This window comes from Mus caroli, chromosome 10 (assembly GCF_900094665.2).
Source record: "Mus caroli chromosome 10, CAROLI_EIJ_v1.1, whole genome shotgun sequence".
NCBI classification, from domain to species: domain Eukaryota; kingdom Metazoa; phylum Chordata; class Mammalia; order Rodentia; family Muridae; genus Mus; species Mus caroli.
Genome location: NC_034579.1, coordinates 59,189,029 through 59,214,250, shown reverse-complemented (window position 1 = coordinate 59,214,250; position 25,222 = coordinate 59,189,029). Strand labels below are relative to the sequence as shown.

The 25,222-nt window shown below is 37.2% G+C and overlaps 1 protein-coding gene across 6 annotated transcripts in view; it reads right to left on the bottom strand.

Annotated features, from left to right (window-relative positions):
* Ctnna3 (catenin alpha 3) overlaps nt 1-25,222 on the bottom strand; it is a 1,468,839-nt gene that overhangs the window by 154,304 nt on the left and 1,289,313 nt on the right. For all 6 annotated transcript variants that reach the window (XM_021173456.2, XM_029482772.1, XM_029482775.1 and 3 more), the window contains one exon: nt 7,878-7,970. In XM_021173456.2, the coding sequence (XP_021029115.1) occupies nt 7,878-7,970 (93 nt within the window). The remainder of the gene's footprint in view (nt 1-7,877; nt 7,971-25,222) is intronic.

Genomic DNA, 25,222 nt, shown 5'->3' with positions numbered 1-25,222 from the left:
TAAAGTTTGCAAGTCCAATGGGCCTCTCTTTCCATTGATGGCCGACTAGGCCATCTTTCGATACATATGCAGCTAGAGACAAGAGCTCCAGGGTTCCGGTTAGTACATCATGTTGTTCCAACAATAGGGTTGCAGATCCCTTTAGCTCCTTGGGTACTAAATGTTTACTTAGGAAAAACTGTCTCCAACATGTCAATATTAGGATATGATTTCCAGTCTCTTCCCTATATTCAGTATGTATCATAAAAAAAAAATAGGAATTCAGTTTCTGTGAAACTTTGAAGTGTTTGGAATTACCAGAATGAGACTTTTCTGTCTCTATTATAGGTTATGACCATCTTTGTAAGGTTATACAGTTTCTGAATTCCCTGCCTTTTTTCTTTTTTAAAATGTGGATTGAGGAATTTAGATAGAATAAGGAGTCCAGAAGAAGACCAAAAGAGTCAATTAACCTGGATCCTTGAGGTCTTCCAGAGACTGAGCCACCAATGAAAGAACATACAAGGACTGTATAGCAAAATTTTCCCTGTCCAATCACTTTAAATATTAATACAAGAAGACTGTGATTGGATAGGGAAAAGGGAGGCTGAGCAAAACATTGCACAAATAGAGATGGAGGAAACAGGTAGAGAGAGGAAGGAAGATGGAGCAGGAGAAAGATGATCTAGATTCTGCATGGCTTTAAATATCCACAGGCAGCTATGAATATAATAAGATAGAATAATTGGGATAACTTATTTAATCCAGGTGGGCATCTTGTATCACTATCAATTGGCTCTTAAATTATTTTCTGGGCATCTTGTGAACTGAGAGTTTATTGATTAAATCTGACTGATTAAAGATAAGCTTCTAGAGTATTGATTTACTGGGTTAAGTGGATTTGTGACAACTAGCCACTGGGGTAAATGACTGAGAAGAGACAAGTTGCTCTGAGGCAGGTGAACTGGAGCTAAAAGACTGCTGTACAGAGGCTAGCCTAGAAACAGCACAACCGTGGGCAGAGAGTACCTGGGTGAAGTGAGGGAACTCACCAACTCTTTTAATATTCCTGAAACAGGACTGGACCTAGACCTCCCACACATATATGGTAGATATGCAGCTTCATCTTCATGTGGGTCTTGAACAACTGGAGCGGGGGCTTACCATGACTCTGTTTCCTGTCTGTGGATCCTGCTCCACTAGCTAAGCTGTCTTGACTGGCTTCAGTGCAAAAGAAGGCACCTAGTCCTGCAGTGATTTGAGGTGCCAGAGAGGATTGGTATCCAGGGGTGGGCATTCCCCTTCTCAGCGGTGAAGAAGAAAGGGTAAGGAAGAAATAAACACTGTGATGGTGGACTGAGAGGAGAAGACGGACTGCAATCTGGATGTAAAGTGAAGAAACAGGTAAATGGTGGAAAATAAAATAAAATGCAACCTTACAAATGTGGTTGAGACCTCTGATAGAGATAGAATATATGGATTGCCAAGCTACCACAACAATACAAAGAAAAATTCCCAGATGAGAGGACCAAGCCTCTACTCAACAATGAAAAACACAAGAACTTGATCATTCTTGGATTTTTTTTCTGGTTTGCTCTACTGTAAAGAGTTAATTGTTTGGTCTCTATTTCAGCTCCAATGTACCCCATGTAGTCACATGTATTCTGGTATCATTTGTGAATCATATCAAAGCCAAATTCCTTTTAAACTCTTGAAGTGTTTCCATATGTCTTACCGTTTTCAAAAAGCAAAACAGAAACAAAATACTTCAAAAGACTTTTAGTAGCAGAGTATTTAAGATGTCAAAATGTTCAGTACCATGAAAGCAAGTATAAAGTTACTATACTGCCTTAGCTAGGGGATGGGTGTTCCATGAATGCCTGAGGCTAAACATAGTATCATATTTTCTATGTATAGAAGCTATTCCAATGTCCACTTTAAAAATTATATTCCTTTTCATCAAGTAACAAAATAGAATACTTATAGAAATATACTCTTAAATTTGCCAGCATTGCTACTCTTGCAACTTGGGGCCACTGTTGGATAGAATAACATTTACTTAAGCACAGAACTGAAATGTTAATGCCAACAAAGTGAACCTGAGAACTGAAATAACAACATGATGGGTAATCAGATGGTGGTAGACACAGGATGGATGGGCTGGATAAGAGTCATTTACCTCCCATGTAAGATGAAGTAATAGTGAGCACATGTAATTTAAAATTAACAAATTGTCTATTTCTGGAAATTTCCATTTAAAATTTGGACTGTATTTGGCTGGAGGTCAATGAAACCCCAACAAATGAAATTATGGAAGATTATTGCTGTCTTATAATATCAGAAGAATGTAAAATACAAATTGATAGAATATATCCTCTGTGGCAAGAGCTGAATTAATGTCTCACGTACGTAATTTATTCTTAAAGCCCACATAAAATAGTATTGTTATAACTTTACCAGTGTGGAAACTGAGCACCAGAAATAGAACTTTTTCAAAGTCATCTGTTCTAAGTAATATAGCAAAGGCTCGAATCTATTGTTATGTGACTCTAAATACGACACTCTTGACTTCTACACTGCTGGCATGGCTAGAAGCTGAACCACTCCTCCCTGCATTTCAATAACTATGCCCTTTCAATTCACTTTATTAAACATCTCTAAATATGTAGTTGCCACCCAGAAAGATTTGAAGAACATTCCCTCAGCTGCTCTCTTACTGAAACAGTTTACTGAGACTCGACTGCCTTTGTTGTCCCAATTGCAGAAGATAATTCGGAGAAGTATTTGAGAATTAGAGATCCTCTTTTTCCATTCTTGAAACAGAACAAAATGCTCAATAGTTGTCATATGAAACACAACTACCCCGCCTCTTGTGAGTTCCATGTGGAGAGAATGGAGTTTATTGGCCCATAAAATCTCCTGCTGTCCAAAGCTATTTGTCTAAAGCCATTCATCAAGGGGAAGTAAGCTACCACAGGAAATTATGAGTGAATTGGCATTGCCAAGTAGATGCCAAATGTAGATTATCAAACTAATCTTCCAATTGTTAGAAGATCTAGCATTGGGATATTTAAAAATTTATAAGATTCAGGTAGGAATGGGATGTGGGAATTTATGCTTTCTCTGGAGAATAAGTTGCATCAGGTGCTATTTTTCTTGAAACTGTCTTATGAGAGGATGTTTCTGCTGAAGCAGATACACGGGAGGATGCTTTGCTAAGAACAGACACGTGGTGTTTTTCTTGAAGCTGCTTGCAAAAGGGGCATGTGATGTTTTCTAGAACAGATGATTGAGAGATCATGTCATGTTTGGAAAAAGTATAAATATAATCCAACAGACAATAGACAACACTGTGTGGCATTGGTTCACCTTGTCACTCTTTGCTGGTCTTCGTTGGGTTTTGCTGATACTGGTCTTGCTGATGATACTGGTGTGGTATTAATTTGCCTTATCACTCTTTGCTGATAACCATTTGTCATAACTTTGTAGAGACAAATGCACCAAAGAACATCTGGTAATATTCCAATGGCTTCTTGCCATATCCTCAGACTCAGGCTGATTGGCAGAGCCTTGCAGTTTCTTCTGTATCAGTCTACCATTCCTGATTCGAGAATGGTGTTTGTGAGTGGATTGAGCTACTACTGTTGATTCACATGAAATAAACTGCTAATATTTGAAAATGCATATTGGATTCACCCCCAAATAACTAATTCTAAACAGGTCCACATCCTCCTTTCTCCTATTAACCTTTCTTTTCCACTGCTTCTGATGGGAGGTGGGCCAGAAGGGAGGTTAAAATATTTAAGTACACGTATTAAAGGAGATTTTGTAAAAACACGGCTACAGGAATGATTTCATGACATGATCTCAGGTTCCATAAATCATTTTCCCAGGGGAGACTTATACTACCAAGTCTATACTGAGTCTGTAGAGCTTTAATCTACATCATAAGTGTGCTGTTCTAGAAACTGTGTGCATGAGACGAGAAAACCTGTGATTTTCTCATAATCACCATGCCTGGCATAAACTATTTAAATGTTTCAAATATCATTCTCTACTTTCCAAAATTAAGGAGAGAAAAATTATAAACAATAATGTCAAGTCTTTTGTTTAAAAGACCTAAATACAAACTTAAAGATGCTGTATGAATGACAATATATTACTTAATTCTCAGAACTGCTATGCTTATACAAAAATATAATTTAGCCTGGGTGTAGCCTAGTCTTAAGAAAAGGTGGATTCACAAAGGCTTTATGACCATAAATTTAGGGAATAAACCTATAATAAGCCTTGAGAGAAATCCATTTTCCTGCCTCATTTATTTTGGAACTATAAGATTTTTTAAAAATCCTATATTATGTATGATTAAAGCACAAACAGAATACACAATAAGCTCTTTGAACAATCTTCTGCAAATCTATTACACAACCACGCTCCTGTGCCACTGTGGACCTGTTCAGTAGAAATAATCACACCATTGGTCCAGAGAATTCCCGTGCTCAATATTGAGATAATCATGTTTGCTTGGCTCTCCAATTGCCACTTCATAAGGCAAGCACTATTGGTCATTTAATATTTGTCTCTCATTGTCTGCAGACTCTGAATCATTATTTTTAGTTACAGACCTTTACAATACCCAATGGCATTTATAGCTGATGACAGCTATAACAGATGATGCTGAGCCAAAGCTACTAGGAGTGAAACACAGAAAATAAAATGATAATAAATAACTGTCACTCAATGCCTAAGTAGTATCTGAAATTGGCTCTAGTGCATGTCCAATATAACAGAGTATGCATAATTTAAGAAGCAAAAAAGAAAAATTTGAGTCCTTCATCATGCAATGGACAGGAAGAAATCTAGATGTTTGGCTTCCCAGAGACCAAGAATTTAACACAGTGCCTGGTATAAGTATTCAAATGATTCTCAGAAAAATCCATGGTGGACCTTATGGTATTTCCCCAAAGTGTTGGTATTCATGAAATGGATTTAAAGAAGCAGTATTATGGGAACAAAAACAAACAAAAATTCTGAGTATAATGCGAAGAGAAGATCTTAGACACAAGAGTAAGGGTCAAGGCATCGCTCTCTCATTAGAAGAAATAGGGAAGTGTTGGGGACATACAATGTCTGCCTAAGATTTTAAAACTTATTAAAACAATTTCTTGGCCCTGGTCAAGTAATTTGTGTTGGAGACAGGCTTGTCTTATTCTTTTTGATGTCCATATCCTAATTTAAAGTAGGTTGTAATTAACTTACAAGATAGATACACATTAAAATGTGTTAGTAAATTTAAATTGTGTATATTATGAAATAAGTAAATTTAAAACAGTTTTATTTTTACCATTTACTACTAGATTCCATTGTAGCAAGATGCCACCACTAAGACAGGTTTGTTACTCTGAGTTGGTTTCTGTCTCTTATTCCCTTAGGATTACACCAGGTTTGCCTGGAACTGATTGCTTTTCTCTATCCTAATATAGAATTTGTCCTAGCAGCTTCAGGTCCTAAGAAAACTCATATGAATAACAATTGAATATCTGATTGTAAAAACTTTCTCCACTTATCAAAAAAGTTGTTGTAGTTTCAATGCAGATGGACTTCATAGGCTCATGTGTTTGAATGCTTAGTCACCAAGAAGTAGAACTGTTTGAGACAGATTATGTTGAGACTTGCTCTTTTGCTATACATGGTAGTGCTGAATACTGACCCCCAAGATCTAGTTGTCTCAGGGATGAAGGAATCCTCACATACACCAAGTGATGCTATGTAACATTGCTCCTTAATTTATAACTATTGGTTGAATAAAGATGCCTGCAGCCTATAGCTGAGCAAAAGGGAAGTAGGCAAGGTTTTCACTCCTGGGCTTGGGGTCTGAGGCAGGGTCACAAGAAGGGAGGGGGAAGGTGAAGAGAGGAGAAAATGTCATGGGGTAAGTAAGATATGAAAATATGATCATGAGGGCTGGCCAATTGCATTTAAGAGCAGCTCAGATGGAACATAGCAAGCTATAACTCAGGGTTATTGATTGGAAAGTAGACATAATAGCAAAGAGGGTAGATATCTGCTCAGCCCTAGTGCTTATAAGACTAATCATAAATATAAAGGTTTTGTGTCTTTTATCTGGTTACTGAATAATTAAAAGTGGAGTAGAAACACCTGGTTAATATTAATTATTACCACAAGAGATTATAATGATTTATAACTGTGGCCAAATAAATTTTATCAAGCTCTGCATTACTATATACATTTAAACTCATAATTTCCAAAGGGGACCCATTGAGAACATGTGGAAACCATACTTAAAAATTTCCAATCAAAAATTGAAAGAGAATGTGCTAGTGAAGAATAAATCTGAGGAATGTGAATACCAACCCCAAAGGAGTGGAAGTAGAAATATGTGATTCATAATGACTACAAATTTTTCCAAAGGAATTTCACAGCATAATTACAGGCAAGGATTAGAGAGAAATGGAAAGAACATCTGAGTCATTTGGAATGTACATAGTGGAAAATAAAGGTGCGGAGGTGTGAGTTAGGTGAAATAGAATTTTGCTCCTAGCAGATCAGACAGTCTCATTATTTGTGGTGAGGTTTTCACACAGAGTCAATAAGGAGAAATTAGATTGCTATAGACTCTGTATAGATGGAAGAAATTCTACAATGTAGAGAAATTTCTGAATGATCCTAAAAATATAAGCAGTTCTATGAAAGACCCAACAGGATTCATCTAACTGGGTTGTACCCAGGGCACAGAGTAAATATGAGTAAACGTGGAGATAAGACAAGTTCTACCTTTTCATTATTAAATTTTAAAGCTTATAAAACATACCCATAAATACCATCTTATTTGAAGTTACCAAGGAAACATGAAAAACATATGATGTAATCCTCATTTTCTAAATGAAGAAATCTGAAGTGACTAAAACAAGGATCCATTGTCTACGTGTATAAATCCTGAATGTAAAACCAGCCCTGTTTATCCGAATGTAATGTATCCTTTTGTTAATTAAACTTTGTTCTAGCAATGGTTTGCCAGCCTCGAGACCTAGCTTGATCCCAGTGACACAGATACACTCTACCAGCTACTAGAGCTGAGTTTACCAGCAGCAAAACACATTTCTTCTTTACTGACACTTTCTGACTACATCTTTACAATGATAGCAGCTAGATTTGACGAAAATCACACTTAGATATTATGTGTTCTAGACAGTTCCTGGTATGAATTAGCTCTAAGCAAATTAACAAACCAAGTAAACAGCAGAAATTCTAATCTTAACATGGAGGCTCCACCCCACATATAACAAAATACTTTCTGACTATGAAAAAGTGCTATTTATAAACTCAGATGAAAGAGTATCATAGGCTACTTTTACCACAAAAGTTAGAAATAAACAACTCTTTCTCTCTCTCCCTCTCTCTCTCTCTCTCTCTCTCTCTCTCTCTCTCTCTCTCTGTGTGTGTCTGTGTGTGTCTGTGTGTGTCTGTGTGTCTGTGTGTGTCTGTGTGTTTTGAGGGACGTGCAGAAGATAGTACTGAAGACAAGAAAAAAAGTCCCCATTACTGACTTAGTAGGAGATCTTGTTTCCTCTTTTCAGACAGTATTTTCAAATCTATTCTCTGCACTAAACGAACATGTATGAATTTAACTTTAATATTTGCATGACTTATACAAAATTGGAAGCATTACAGAATGATTTCCTACCACATACTAGAGCCCTCACGCTGATTTTTCAAGAGAGAAAATACTTTCTTAAGCCTGATACTCCTAAAGTTTGATGCTTTCCTCTTTGTGCTTCAGAGATTCAGATCTAGATCCAAATATTTCATGCATAAGAGGCTTCCTGGAGTGATGGGTCTACCCACAGCTAAGAGCTGTCCCTCGGTAGATGACTTACCCGATCAGTTTTCCCTTCTGTCTGAATGCTGGTGTGGCTACGGACCTCATGGTCATCTTCAAGGTCAGAAACATCCTCTAGTTCCTCTGGTGTCTGCGAAAAGAAAGCAAAGCATAGCTGCTGAGGGTAAAAATGCTGCCACCACATTGAAGAGCCTGTAGGACCTCAGAAACATGACCATTGAGTTGATATCGAACCTTGAAATCCAACCCCAGCTACATACAAGAGAGGCCTTAACCATATAAAACTTCAACATCATCATAGATAAAAAGCAGAAAAATCTCTGCTGAAGAATACATATAAAATGCAGTAAAGTGACTACATATTTAGCCCAGAAACTTAGAATACCCAAGATATAAGATACAATTTGCTAAACACATGAAACTCAAGAAGAACGAAGACCAAAGTATGGATACTTTGCCCCTTCTTAGAAATGGGAACAAAACACCCATGGAAGGAGTTACAGAGACAAAGTTTGGAGCTGAGACGAAAGGATGGACCATCTAGAGACTGCCATATTCAGGGATCCATCCCATACTCAGCTTCCAAACGCTGACACCATTGCATACACTAGCAAGATTTTGCTGAAAGGGCCCAGATATAGCTGTCTCTTGTGAGAATATGCCAGGGCCTAGCAAACACAGAAGTGGACTCTCACAGTCAGCTATTGGATGGATCACAGGGCCCCCAATGNATGAGCTAGAGAAAGTACCCAAGGAGCTAAAGGGATCTGCAATCCTATAGGTGGAACAACAATGTGAACTAACCAGTACCCCGGAGCTCTTGTCTCTGGCTGCATATGTATCAAAAGATGGCCTAGTCGGCCATCAGAGGAAAGAGAGGCCCATTGGTCATGCAAACTTTATATGCCTCAGTACAGGGGAACACCAGGGCCAAGAAGTGGGAGTGGGTGGGGGAGCACGTGGGGGACTTTTGGGAAATGTAAATGAAATAAATACCCAATTTTAAAAAAAGAAAAAATGCAGTAAAGTAAGATTTGTTCATAAAGAGAAACCAAATAGCTATGCATGGAGTGTAGCAGATAAATCTTGATTATACCATGCTGCATGAAAGGCGACAATAACTTAGGCAAATGGACCGAACTAGAAAACATCATCCTAAGTGAGGTAATCCAGTCACAAAAGGACACACATGGTATGCTCTCACTGATAAGTAGATATTAGCTCAAACGCTCAGAATACCCAAGATACTATTCATAGACCACAGGAAGCTCAAGAAGGAAGGCCAAAGTGTGGATGCTTTAGTCCTTCTTAGAAGGGAGAACAAAACACTCATGGGAACAAATACAAAGTGTGGAAGAGAGACTAAAGCAATGGCCATCCAGAGACTGCCCCACCTAGAGATCCATCCCATATACAGTCACCAAACCCAGACACAACTGTAGATGCCAAGAAGTGCATGCTGACAGGAGCCTGATATGGCTGTCTCCTGAAAGGCTCTGCCAGAGCCTGAGAAATGCAGCAGTAGATGCTCACAGTCAACCACTGGACTGAGCATTGGGTCCCCAATGGAGGAGAAAGGACTGAAGGAGCTGAAGGGGTTTGCAACCCCGAAGGAATAACAACAATATCAACCAACCAGAGTTCTTAGGTTCTAAACCACCAACCAAGGAGTACACATGGAGGGATCCATGGCCCTAATCCATATATGCATCAGAGGATGGCCTTGTCAGGTATCAATAGAAAAGGACTTTGGTCCTATGAAGGCTTAATGCCCCAGTGCAGGGGAAATCCAGTGCAAGGAAGAAGGAATGGGTGGGTGGGGGAACACCCTCATAGAAGCAGGGAGAGGGGACATGGGATAGGGAATTTGGGGGGACAGAAAAGAGGATAACATTTGAAATGTAAATAAAGAAAATATTCAATAAAAAAAGAGATCCTATCAAAAGTAAAAATAAAATAAAAAAATAAAGAGATCACTGAATATGAAATAAAATTTTGGGGATATACATATCTATTGGAAACAATTTTGATTTTATAGGAGAAAAATGCCGTGATTTAAATGGGTTTGGACCTTCTCTTTGGGATGTTGACAATTCTGGAATTAGATAAATGATTATCACTATAGTCTATATGAATATGCTAAAATGTTGAATTTTTGCTTTAAAATGAAGAACTTTATTTTATATGAATTAATTCCAAGAAATTTGTAGCAATAGGAAAAGTAAAGAGCAGATAGAATTTTCTGTCATTGCAAAGAAATCTGACTAGCCACTATGCTGCTACTTTAAACCAAAGTGCTTAGATTAGTAAATAAGTCAGAAAAGTTTCATTAAGTGAATAAGACATCAGATGCCACACCGCAACTATCAAGAAACTACATTTTCTCAGACCTTACATGAACTAAAACATAACTTGAATTTCTGTGAGTGTGATAGTTTGTATATGCTTGGTCCAGGAATTGACACTATTATGAGGTGTGGTCTTGTTGGAGTAGGTGTGGTCTTGTTGGAGTAGGTGTGGCCTTGTTGGAGTAAGTGTATCACTGTGGGCATGGGCTTTAAGACCCTCATCCTCACTGCCTGGATGTCACTATTTTGCTAACAGCCTTCCAATGAAGTTGTAGAAATCTCAGCTCCTCCTGCACCATGTGTGCCTCGATGCTGTCATGTCCTCACCTTGGTGATAATGGACTGAAACTCTGAACCTGTAAGCCAGCCCCAATTAAATGTCCTTATAAGAGTTGCCTTGGTAATGGTGTCTGTCCACAGCAGTAAAACTCTAACAAAGGCAGTGAATATTCTCAATAGTTAACCACTGTCTATTCTTTTTGCTGGTATCAGTTGAGACAGCCCTTGCTCAGGAAACCTCTAGATAGAACTGTATACCTGACATGCATTTCCTCATCTCCTTGACTTTCCTTGCCATAGGCTCATCAAACTTTGGCTCTTCAGTATTTTTTAAATTGGGCAGATAAGTATTGAATGGTATATGCTGTGAGGTAAGGATCAGCTGATAGCCCTTACCAAAATAAGAACTAAGATACTTACTATCATTACTTCAAGTACAGATTGAAATAAATACCAAGATTTAACATGTGTTTTATTTTGTATGGTCACAACTTTGTACTATGATGTATTTCATACAGAGCCCTGCCCCCCCAAAAAAATCCAGAAACAAACAGGTTTTTGTTTTTTGTTTTTTTTCAAAATAAAGTTAAAGACAGCCTCAAGACTGTATCTCTTCTGTAGACATGGCTACTGAAGACTGGCTGGCCTCCTTAGATCAATTCTGATTTTCCTTAATTGTTTATTACATACTATCTCAGACATTTCTGTGATTGTCCAGGGCCTTCCTTCCAGTGGAACCAGACTGAAGATGAAGCAAATGATTATTAACTGATAGATTTGAACAAAGTACCAGTTCCTTTTTCACTATTGGCTCTGGATAATTGATTATTTCCTGAACCGTTAAGCAACATGGTCTATGTTCTTAAACACTTGTAATGAGTAACTCCATTTGCAATGAGCACCCCTATTGCTTCATTGCATAATTCTTTATATTTACTCCATGTCTGCAAGCAGATATAAATATTCTCCATCCAGTTAGACCTCCAACATGCTCAGCTTCTGGTTCTTTATGCATAGATCTATTGCAGCTCGGAGTAGCAACAATCTTGGAGCAATTGATTCTCTCTTCCTGAGTATTAATAGCCTAAGTTCAATAGTAGATAACTTCTTTTAAAAAAAACCCACACATTTCACTATTAGCCATTTTGTGTATTTTCAAAGAAGTTTTGAGAAGAATATTTTTCTCTTTCCTTGATACTAAGTCTGAGGACATATGTATATATTTTGTAGAGCAAATTCCCTTTCTTGAGTTCCGTTGCTTTTAATTGAAGACTCTCTGATGACCCAACTGTGATCTGTTTGTTGTAAATGTCTTTTTTTTTTTATTCCATGGGTTGCTTCATCCTTTAGTGCAGCATAGTCTCACCATTCATTCCAGCGTTTAATCAAGAAACCAAGTTACTAAAACTATGATTGCTTTCAGAAATCTCAACAACCAGTTTTGTTGCTGGAAGAGACAAAGCCCTACCAATTACACCCACATACTTCTGTGCTTTCCTTTTCTGTAACATGGAACTAATATTTTTCTTGCGAAGCCACCAAAATTGACCTCTTCTCTTCATGAGGAAAATCAGTGGGAGAGTGTTCAAAATGCTTGCTGGCAACATTTCCTGTTCCATAAGGCAAGTGGTGAAAGGCATTGTGAAATAAGTTAAATACATAATATCACAGTTTAAATTAAGTGGAAGCTGAGAAATGATATTTCCTTAATCGTTTTCTGGGATATGTGTTAACTTTTTCAGGTTTGAAGGCCACCCCCATGGAAATAATAAGATGTACTTTTACAGGAGGTCGATTGGGGTGGTGGTTACAATATATAACAATCTTGCAAAAGTATAGTTCTCCTTAACTAGTGATTTTTACAAAGGCAAAAATGTGAAAGCTGGTGATATGCTCAGTGCTAGAGCATAGGTTTAGTATGGGTTCTAGTTTCCTTTCTGTTGTTCTGACAAAATATCCCAATGAATACCAACAGAGAGGGGAAAAGCATTTGTCTGACTTATAGCTCCAAGTTACAATCAATTCTTTTGGGGAAGTAAAGGCAGAAACCCACTACATCCCTCCCCAGTCTCAGTCCAGAGCAGAGACATAATAAATGAATCCTTGCTTGCTTGCTTTCAGCAAACTTTTTTTCTCATTTATGCAGTCCAACACCACCTTTCTAGAGAATAGTGTGACCCACAGTGGGTGTTGTCTTCCTACAACAGTGAGCAATTAGAAGATTCCCATATATACAAGCCCATGAGTCAACTTGATTAGATAATTAACCACTAGGACTCTCATCTAGGGAGATTTGAGGTTGTGTCAGGATGACAGTTAAACTAACCATCTCAGCATATGCATAGAAAGTTACAAGTGTTTGTGTGTTTTCAGTCACTTACCAATCTGTGACAGGACACTGACCCACCATGACGGTAATGCTGTAGCGTACAATGACCCAATAACTTGTGTAATGCAAATCTGAATTTGAATTCTGGCCATGCAATGAGGGACACTGTGCAATTTGTGAACCTTTTAAAACTTTACTTTTCTCAGACTAGAATCTCAGTAATATTACCTAAGCCCAAAAGGTATTATGCAGCTCAATTGTGCAGAGATGTTGTAAGGGCTAAACCTACATACAGAGCTGTGATTTAACAAGATTGTTTCTTTCTTGTTTTCTTTTTTCTGTACTATCATCTAATCCCTATAAAATTTTCACAAATATTTGTGCAAACATAAGATCCCTCTAATCTAATTCAAATATATTCTCAGACTACAACCTTAGACGGCCCACTAAATACATCTTACTGCAGTATCCCCAAATAGTATGCTGCCTGGACATGGTGTTTACTAAACACCTGTAGCTATGTTTGATAACTATGCCTTCCTATTATGGCTATGTTAAATAGAATTTAATATAATTCTGCATACATTGTTTTCCCTATGAAGCCTATGAAGGCGATTTTCAATTGACATTTATTTTAATGATCTTAAGTGGCTTTTCCAAGTGTTCACCTTAGAACACATTCTAAGGAATGGTGTCGATAAATTACCTTCTTTAAAGTGGACTGTATCTAAATCTGAACAAAACAGAGGGGGTTCAATTATCTAGAGAGTGTTGAATGGTTCTGGGTATTAATTGGTTGTTTCTCATATAAGAATTCAGGACATTTATTTCTTCTTTTCCTCACAGAACTTGCCCCAGAGTGACTGGAAATAAGCTTAAGTTTCTTACCCGTGATACAGAGAACATACTACCTAATTCACACTAGAGACAAAATAAGATGATGCATTGAAATGCCATTTAGTAAGTAGGAAGTACTGAATTGTCGAATGCAGTTAATAATTATAAACTCTCCTTATTTTTCTTAGAAGTTCTTAGTTACATAAAAGAGAAAAAAAATCAGATATGAGACTTGAAAACACCGGAAGAAGCAGAAGAATGGGGCCCTGAAACTACAGGGGCAGAAAAAAATTATAGATACACACATGGATAGATGATGCAAAGGCAGACAGACAAATGATAAATGTCCTTCTTAAGAAGCTCTGTGTTTTATTATTGTTTAACATTGTCTCATTTATTCATTTTGCATCCACGGTGAGGGGAATAAATGGCCGTATAACTAAACACTCATCTCTACAAACCTTGTAAATGTGTAAAGCTAAAGATTTTAAAGGAAAATTGGTGATCATGAAGGAACAAGAAAACAACGATGAAAAAGGAAAGGACGGGAGAAAGGTTAGATGGGAGGGAAGTACACAGAGAGAGAGAGGAGAAACTCCACACCTCTGACCCAAATTTGACATTTTTATCCTTAATAGTCAACAAACCAGTGAGTTCCCTGACAGAATTTCCTATTTCTACTCCCAACATCTCTCAGAGTTCCCAGGTACTCTTTAATAGCTCCTTCTTCTGCCACATTATAAGGGATAATATGGAAGGATGTCTTGAGAATTTTGGTCCCAATGTAAACACAGTGTAAGCCACAACCTTAGTCTCTCTATCAGGATCATAGTGGACAGCCATTCCTCTGCTCCAGAGATACCAATGAAACACAGCTACAAAAAGCACAGATCAACTCAGCAGAAGAATCATAAATGAAAGTGACACCATCAATATTACTGTCCTTATTCAGCCACCAAATGAGCTTGTAATGTGGCTCAGCTCCTAAGAGGAGCATTCCTAATTCATGAAAACGGTCACATGACAAGTCCAGCTGGAAGCTTAAATAAAGACGTGAAAGACAGATGAAGCCATGAAAGATAATGGGGTTTGGGTGAAAGCATATTTTTGGAAAGCTCAAATAGTAGAAATCTCTAGATTTTTTCTCTTCAAGAAAAGGAAAACGAGGCAGTCATGTTTAATTAAGCTTTTCATGTACAATTCATTGGCAAAATGGGACCTGCTAATCCCATATTCCTTTTGTCATTTAATCTTAACAATTAACATAGTATTAATTCTTGTTATTTCTCTATCACAAGAGAGAAGACCAACCCTTATACTTAGTAGATCATGGTTTCATATCACATAGCTAATAAAGTCCACTTCAAAACAGAGCCCAAATTTGTTTTATGGATCAAATGACATGGTAGTCACTAATGCATGGTAAGCTTGAAAAAACTTAAGTAGCTGCATATGCATTACAAAAGCTTTAAGGAGACTAGGGAGATTCTTTAGTCAGTAAAGTATTTGCCATGCAAGCATGAGAACCCAAGTTGGATCTCTAACACCCAGGCTAAAGCAGATGTCCATACCCCCTGTTATCCAGAATTGAGGAGGTAGAGACTGGGCATCCATGGGTTTCCTGTCCAGAGAGTCAAGCAAGACTGGTGAGCTCCAAAGTCAGGGAGAGACTACTTCAGAAAAAAAAAGTGGACAGTGATTATGGAAGACATTCTGTGGTGGCCTCTGGCCTCCATTGACACTTGTGTATGTATGTATGTATGTATGTATGTATGTATGTATGTATTAATGTATGTACATATGTATATATGTATGTATGTATGTATGTATACATGTGTATATGTGTATATTTGATGTATATGTATACATGTTGTATGTCTGTGTATGTGTTTATATATATATGTAATGTATATATAGATTGATATATATGCATTCATACATATATATTGATAGATGTCTATATCTATCAATATGTACACATATATGTACATATGTATATATGTATATTTATGTATATGTATATATGTATGTGTATACATATGTACACATATGTACCTACACACGTGCACACACACACACACACACACAGCTTCAATAGCATGGATATGCTGCTTAGAAAATAAGGTAGACAAGGATTTATAGACTGAGCATTATGAAAGATTCGTCTTGAGTCTCCTTACCAGCCACTTGCCATTTCTATACCCTGTGAACATAGTGCCTTTACTAAAGTTGTGACTTGGGTGCTCCTCACTGTTCCATTGCTCCCTCCCAGTAACTAGTATAACTTTACAAACTGAACTGAAAGTCTCTTTATTTTCCAGACTGGTTCCCTTGCTTCAATATACAACAAGGTAGAGATGAATTAAACTTTTCCCCACAGCCTGAGGATCAGGTCTGAAAATGGCCCAAGTCACTTCTTTTTATTTTTAATTTAATCCAAATTAACATATATTGATGAGCAAAACTTAAAGAACATGAAACATTCTGGGACAGGTCTGTGATTTCTGTTATATATTCTGATTTTTAATAGAAAGCATAAGGAAGTGATAAAATCTTGTAGTAGGGTGAAATACAGCAAAGCAATGCACACTGGACCACTGATTTTAAAACATATGCTTCTGAATAATTTATGACATCAAACAAGAAATTTGTTGAAAAAAGTAGTTTCCTCTGAAGGAATTAAAACATTGGACTGAGATTCATAAAACTAAAAATATCTCACCTTTTGCATCCAAACTCCATAACATATATATAATTTTCCTTTATAATAAACAATGTAACATAGCTTAACAAATTTTAAATGTCTACAGATTTTACTTAGGATATTAAAATAAGATATTCAAGGTATTTGCATAGAAAGTGCACATACATGTCGAACATATAAGTGAAAACAGACAGGGAAAGCCTCAAACTCCTCTTGGAGAACAAGACAAACCAAGTATTTGGAAACACCAAGTTTCACAAGAGATGGTAATTGAATACCAGGTATCACATCATTTTAAGTGAATGTATGTGCATGTGTGGGCATGCAAAAACACTCAAAGAAAACACATCAGTAGATGCTAGTAGTCACCATCTATGAGCTTTGAAATAGTCCCTGTGGCTCTTTTTACAATGCCTATTTACTGTTTTCACTGGCAGGGGAATAAAAGCAATAAATGTCATAAGGAAATCTACTTAAGGTTCAATAGGCCGTTTCAAGGGCAGGACTGTAAGAGCTGAGCAGGACCACAAAGCACCTTTGCAATATGACTGTTATTGCTTCATGGTTGAAGCTGAGGTAGACACAGGCACAGCATCCTAAGTGTGAGGAAAGTTGCAGCCTATGTCTTCCTGGTCACAGCAGACATTAAAGGGAGTGTAATGACTGAGGCAAAGAAGCCCCGCCCCCTCCCTCACGCAACTCCCTTGCATTGCCTTGTCTTAGTTCTATGGCTTGGTAGGAGCAGTTACTCCATCAATGCATGGGTCACATTTTCAGCCTTCAGGAAAGTGATTTTAGAAAAGTGCTGTCTAGCCACAATTTTGAGGGAACGGAGAGTGATGTCTTGCCTTCCTACTGCAAATATATATTGCATTCAGGAAAACTTTTGCCTTCAGATTTCATTAGGATGCTAAGTACAATATCAATAGCACTATCCAAATTCATCTAGTAAGAAAACTCAAATCACACCAGCTGGGTTTCAGTCATGGTACACTTCCAAGCAGGGTGCCCAAACCTGGCATTCTTATTTCCTTGAGTTAAAAAAAAAAATTGGAGAAATATACAAGAAGTTACATATTACTAGGGAGATGCTGTTCAGTAAGACTGTAATTCAGATGACTAGTCAACTTGGTACATATTACTCACAGTTCACAGATTGAAATTTGCTTTATGGGACGTAAGAATTCCCTACACTGCCAGAAGAAAGTAGACCAAGCTGGCAGCTTGGGTATAAAATATGACACTAAAATGCAACAAAGCAAATGTTTGGACAACCCCTAAGGAAGAATTACACTGTTATATAAAGAGATTGTTAAGTCCCCAAACTAAAAAGCCTCTTTGTACAAGTAAGGGAATCCATCAATGTGTAAGACCTGATTCAGTGGAGGCACTCATAGTAGCTATGAAATTGAATCTTGGCACATAGTTTATACTATATCTAGAGATATTTGTCCCAAGCAAAGCAACTAGGATCATTAGGGAGACAAACATACTGTAAAAAAAATACTGAAACAGTATGCATGTCTCTTCATATATTAGATGTATAGAGAAGAGAATCAGTCATCCCCCTGGTCCATATTGCTCAAAAAAAAAAAAATAGTGAAACTTATTCACATAAAATCTTACACACAGATACTCATAGTTGGTTTATTTGTAGTATCCAAAAAACTGGGCCAGTCACATCCACAGAAGATTTATTTAATAAATGACCTTAAAAGAAATTACTTAATAAGTTGTATATCTATTTACTGGAATGCTATTCTACAACACTGAATAGGTTGTTGATTCAAATGACATGGGAGTCAAAAAACAAGTATGTTCAGTAAAATCAGGCAAATTGTACAAAGCTTGTACAGTCCAACTAATATAGGGGAAAGGAAATTTTACCCTGGGAGTTGTTTTGAAGCTAAGGGGGGGGGGGTGGTTTCAAGCTATAAAGCAACATGGGTGAGATTTTACTACTCACATAAATTCCTGTGGCACTGATAGTTTCAGGATTGGATGCCTATGCATGTGACAATACTAACAGGCATTTACTAAATATCTGCTTGCTAAACATTAAAGATACAGCAATAGTTCAGTGAAAACATGCATTCACTCCCGCGTCAACTCATCTAACATATAACAGTACTAACCACTGTTTGACCCAAGACTGTAAGAGAACTTATTTATTTAATAAATGACTTTAAAAAGAAATTATGTAATAAATTGTATATCTATTTACTATCATAAATTCACAAGAATTTCTAGTGATTAAATACATTGAGAAAATACAGCTTCGTTTTTAAATTCTTTAACCAATAGCCATTATTGTTTAGGAACTCATAGATTTATAGTGGGGACACACCTAATTTACTATAAATTTAAAATGGAATTCATCAACAGAAACTTCGTTCATGAGAAATCTCTTTGAAGGTGCTTGAGTACTAATAGCAAGGGCAAGTTCTTTAGAGGGACATAAATGTAAGTTGGGGCAAGAAAGGCAAGACATAATGGCAGTGTAACTGCTATGTTACTTAATTGTGTTTATGATATAACTAAGCAGTTATATAATGCTTGCTTAAACTATGCTTTTAAAAATCAGTACAAGACCTAATCTCTCTCCAGCAGGCGTCTTTATTTGAAGTCATCTACTTCTTTGTCCCAGTTTCCACTGTTTGAGTACATCTTCCATCTATTCCAGGCAATCTGTTATTACATTCAACATGATTCCCCAAATAATGTTTCATTCTCCATTTTCACTGAAGAGGAACTATGCAAATATGAAGAAACAAGGAACCATATTCAGCCTCTTGAAAAGCATCTTCTTTTGAAATTAACTTATAATAAGAGAGAAAACTTTTTGGACATGTATCACGGTTAACAATGTGGCAAGATGAAAAATTATGCCACATTCTAGATAAGAGAATTAGCTTGAGATAATTATAATCAGTTGCTGTGTGTTATTATTCTATTTAAATCCAAAGATGTCAAATACTGCTCTCATTATTATGTAAGACAAAAAATTAAATAAAACAATGTGAACTGTTAGAGATTATGTTTAAAAATATTTAGAGACATAGCCCACATGAAGTATTGAACATTGAAGCCTGTCAGATATTGTGTTTTTTTTTTCAAAAATTACATAAGATATAGAATTAGTCAATGTTCAAGTTTTGTTTACTAAGTTTTGTAAAAAATAGATGAATTATTGAAATAATTTACATGCATCTTCCTGTGAAGATACTGTGTGATTTGGATAAAGGAAAATTTTAGTTCGCTTCCGAAGTTTTCAGCTTGATATTCTGTTGTCTGCATCCTCTACAACTTGTACCTCAGGCAGTATTCTCATGTGCGTGTGTATAAATTGCTTTGGCTTATTTTAAAACAATCAGCATAGTAAGCAAAAAGACTTCCCAGAATACTGAAGACTATGTATGAGTAGGGATATCTTCAGAATGACACACCAACCCTCTATCCCTACTTTATTTTTTTCCATATTTTATTAGGTATTTAGCTCATTTACATTTCCAATGCTCCCCCATAACCCCCCCCCACTCCCCTACCCACCCATTCCCCCTTTTTGGCCCTGGCGTTCCTCTGTACTGGGGCATATAAAGTTTGCAAGTCCAATGGGCCTCTCTTTCAAGTGATGGCCTATTAGGCCATCTTTTGATACATATGCAGCTAGAGACAAGAGCTCCGGGGTACTGGTTAGTTCGTATTGTTGTTCCACCTATAGGGTTGCAGTTCCCTTTAGTTCCTTGGGTGCTTTCTCTAGCTCCTCCATTGGGGGCCCTGTGATCCATTCCATAGCTGTCTGTGAGCATCCACTTCTGTGTTTGCTAGGCCCTGGCATAGTCTCACAAGAGACAGCTATATCTGGGTCCTTTCAGCAAAATCTTGCTAGTGTATGCAATGGTGTCAGCGTTTGGAAGCTGATCATGGGATGGATCTCTGGCTATGGCAATCACTAGATAAATGAAAAATTTCCTTTAACCATTAACTCTGAATCCTCTCTATAAAGAAGCTAAACAGTGCACTTGAATTATTGCTTTAATACACAAAGAATTGAGTAAGAAGTTAGTTCAGCACTCCTGGGAAAGATAGCACTGAATCTGGGTTTGCATTTTTTTTCACTCATATACCCACTAGTACACTCACCTACCCATCTTTCACTGAATTCACTGAATAAATAAAACACCATGAAATGCTCGATACGGTTGAGGTACAAGGGATGTCCACGTATAAGAGAACATGTAGTGTGTGACCCTGGAAACTGATCAGGTAAAAGTTCCTTATGTGTGTTTTATTTCTTCTTCATTAGGGTATTAGAGATAGATGTGGATTGGCTTCTGAGTGGACATATTGAATGGCACATTTTCATTTCCACGTGCAATAACTTTTGTAATGGCCCAGGGCTCAGAGTAAGTTCTCAGTAAAAAATGCCCATCATCCAGCACTCATTCTTAAGAAAACATCTGGAGGAAACGACCTGAAACTTTTTATACCACAGTGAATAATTATTAGAATGTAATCCCACTACACGATGGATTGACTATTCAAATGTGGGCAACTATACCAAATGCCTTCAGTTTCCTTGTACTTACAGAGATTTTTGGTTGCTGTTAGACAGTACTGACAAGTGAGTAACACCGATTACTTAATATAGTGCTGAAAGACAAGTATTTAATAAAGAAATCTACTTTGATTTAAATTATCAAAATTATTCAATTTATTAGATCATCTCAACTCTTCTGTTGTCCTAACGCTAACAGATGCAGATATTATTTATTATGCCTAATTAAATTTTCTCTCATAATTTTAAGGAAGTTCTATTAGACAATGTGAAAGCAGGTTTTTGTCCCACCTACCTGATTGTATACTTGTAAAGTGCAGTCAGTCATGCTATTTTAACCTTTACTACTTTAGGTCCCTCCCTTATTCTGAAAAATGTGATTCATGGCATATCAACAGGCTGTGAAGCAATGCATATAAGTAGAAAGGTATATAAGGATTATCAAAATACATTTTAAACATCAAGCAGAGGACAGGCAGATGTTAGCACAGAGAATCACACACAGAGAAGCAGCACATGTAGGGTTTCACTCATGATTCTTAAGTTTGACAACTCGGAACGGAAGAAGAAACAGATCTTAAATGAGCCAGGCTGGACTTAATATCGTAAGTTTCAAAATCTGAAAGCAGTCTTCTTCTTTTCTTTCTTTTTATTTTTTTTACTTATTTTTTATTAGGTATTTATTTCATTTACATTTCCAATGCTATCCCAAAAGTCCCCTACACGCTCCCCCATCCAATCCCCCATCCACCCACTCCCACTTCTTGGCCCTGGCGTTCCCCTGTACTGAGGCATATAAAGTTTGCACGAACAATGGGCCTCTCTTTCCACTGAAAGTAGTCTTCTTTGAAAAATGCCTAACTGTGTTAAGAAGTCAGAGGAGTGGATAGGAGGGTAACAGGGATCTACTGCAATCTAAGCCTTGGGATGTGCTTTAAAATGGAAGGAACTGCAAACTTTTTATTGTCACCTAATTCAAAGTGGTTCTGTAACATACACCCATTCTGTGTTTGTCTCCATGATGTCAGTTGCTCTACATACGTAACTTATGTTGGAGATCGGATTCAGCTAAAGCCAGAAAGTCTGATGCTTCCCTGCGAAAGTGTCTTTTCTATCCATACAGAGGCCACTGACTTACTACGGTGGAAGATTCAGTAACGCACTGAAGCTCAGAAGTAGAAGTTGACAGTGAAAATTACATCAGGTTTCTTAATTAAACAAAGATCCTTATTAGCCTTTGGCCTAATTTTAGTAATTCATAGTTAAACAGTAGAAATTAAAAATCACTAAATTTTATTGCTGATAAATCTCTGTAACTAATTTAAAACCCTTCTAGTCACAGCTAGAAATAGCTATGTCACTAGCTCCTTACTTCAGCTATCACGCAGTTATATCCTACAACATCCTGATTTTCTTCAGGTATAATACATGCTACACTTCATTTCACATGTCAGATTCTACATGAGACCTTATTGTGGCCATAAGAGATTGAAAAGGAGACTATCAATGATGATGTCAGGAGATAAAAGTGTAGTTTTGCTTTAAGAAAACTCACAGCATGGTGTTGTATACCTTTAATCTCTGCACCTGGGAGGTAGTCAAGTCTACATAAGCTTGAGTCCAGCCTTGTCTTCATTGGGGAGGCCCAGGCGAGCCAGAACTATGAGCCAGTAATGTTTTGTTTTGTTTTTTGTAAAACATGTTTTCATAGCCATTCCATATATGCTTGCAAATAAGAATCTACTGTAGCTTCCATACTGTTCTCTCCTAAACTTATCCAAAGCACTGAGAGGGAAAAGGCTGATCCTAGGGCAGAACTGGAAAGAGATAAGAAGTTGAAATTATCTTTGTACAGTTAAAACGCAATGGCATGCTGACAAAAAAAAGAGAAATAAATGAAAAGAAAGAATGGAAGGAAGGAAGGAAGGAAGGAAGGAAGGAAGGAAGGAAGGAAGGAAGGAAGGAAGGAAGGAAGGAAGAAATTTTCATGGTAGGATCCTTTCAAAGACACAGTTGCTGACTCTCAATGGCCAAAGCTGGATAACGTTCATTAGTGAAAAGGTGAAGAAGCATTAGGCAATAAATGAAACCATCAAATAAATACTTATTATCCCACACTGATCAAACATATAGAGAACTTATAAAAAATGGGGTACACACACACATATATCCTCCTTGAAATTGTCAAAGGAATTCTAAGACTAATAATCATTAAATAATCATTAATCTCCCTTTAAGAAGGGGGAAAGTCCCTTTCCACAACGTGAGATAGACAGTGATTTACTTGCAATGATGAGTGTAGAGTAGAGAACAAAATACTCCAAAGGATCAAAAGCAACATCAACCGTCACATCTAGTTCTGATACCAGAAATGGCATAGTGGGAATGGTACCTTTTCTGTGGTTCCCATCCTCATGACATCTAACTCTAGATTACTCAAAAGGAAAACCTTAGTTTCACCTTAGAAAAGCCTATCTTAGCAGGTATCCCATGAAATGACTTATTTATATCTCCCCTATGCAATAAAAGAAGGCAATAAAAACTACAATGGCATCAAGCAGGTCCTAGAAGACAACTATGACCTAACAAAAACTAAAGGAATTTGAATCAACTGTGTACTTTATTATTTACTTAAAATAATGTGTGTGTGTGTGTGTGTATGTGTGTGTGTGTGTGTGTGTGTGTGTGTATGTGTGTGTGTGTGTGTGTGTNTGTGTGTGTGTGTGTGTGTGTGTGTGTGTATGTGTGTGTGTGTGTGTGTGTGTAAAAATACACATGGCTGCAAGTGCACATGCTATGTAGTGTTGAAGTCAAAAAACACCTTTAGGGAGTAGGTCTTTTTCTTTCAGTGTAGAAGTTTGTTAGGCTTGCATATCAAATTCCTTTCTTTGCTGTTCCATCTTACTGCCCCTAAACTGAAGACTTTAATAATGCCAGAGTAATAAGGATCTATAAATTTGAAAGATTATGTGGCTAGAGAGAAGGCTCTGGAGCTTAACAAAAAAAAAAATGACTTTCATTAGCATATAGAGGTGAGTTAAGATTTCCAGCACCCACATAGAAAGACACACATGGTTGTGCACACTTCTAACCCCAGAAATTGAGAATAAGAATATGAAAAGAGCCTGCTGCCTGCCAGTCTCACCTAAATGGTGCAGTTCCACATTCACCCACCGGGAGGCCCTGAGTCAGGAAGGGAAGGCAGAAATCCATCTAGCATCTTAGTTTCTCACCAGCAGGTGTGTACAAGAACCCATATATCTGCACTCATATGTAGACTGTAGACACTGCAGACATGCATACACCCTCCCATACAAAGAAAAATTTTATGAAATCAATGAAGTTGCCAATGATAAGGATGCTGAGTATGCATCTCATGGGAATGCCATGCTCTGCCTTCACCATGATTTAGAAAGTTAGACATTTTTTATTAGGTAAGGACTATTTAATGGAAGTAAAAAAAATAAATACAAATGCCAATAATCATGTAGGTTATGTCGTGAAAATAAATACCCAGCTCACAAATTTTCAAAGAAAAATCTATAATATTGATTTTAAATACATAGATTTAAAAAAAACTATAATAATCAATTTATCAAGAAGGCAGCAAAACTTTCTGAGACTAACTTTGAAAGACTTCAGGTAGCCATAAAAACGTAGACATTCATAGCATTTTTATTTCAAGTGTCCAAGATATTAAGCAGATAAATAAAAGATAACCTTGAGACAATAGAATATTAGCCACTGTTAAAAGCTTCAGATGATGCTAGTATGTGATGATACAAGATGTGATTGATCTAAGATTTAGGGGCTTGGGGTTGGCTCAAACACTCCATATCAGCTTCTGTGCTGAGCAATGAATTCAGATCTGCACCTTGATGCTGGTATCTGAAGTCTGAGTCCCAAGATTCGTGAAATGACTCCATCACCTCTTAACCCCCATCCTTGGTCCTGTTCCCACAATACTATCAACTTAAAAGTATGTATATGTTAAAGAATCGGTGTGCATTTAAACAGGCACAAAAGAATAGCAAACCCAGAAAAAGATCCTTTCATGTGCAGCCAACTTGTTTTCTGAAAGGAACCAGGAACACACAATTGGAAAATGATAGGTTCTTTCAAAAATTGTGTTGTAAAATCTATGCGCCCATAGGTGGAAAAATAAAATCAGAGCATTTCTCTTACAATGAACAATATTCAGTTCCAAATAGGCTACATCAATGCAAAGCTGCAAGCCATGAAACTACTAAAAGAAAACAGCAGAAACCTGTGACATCAGGTGGTATAATGATGTTTTGGATTGACCTCAAAACCCAAAAAGCACAGC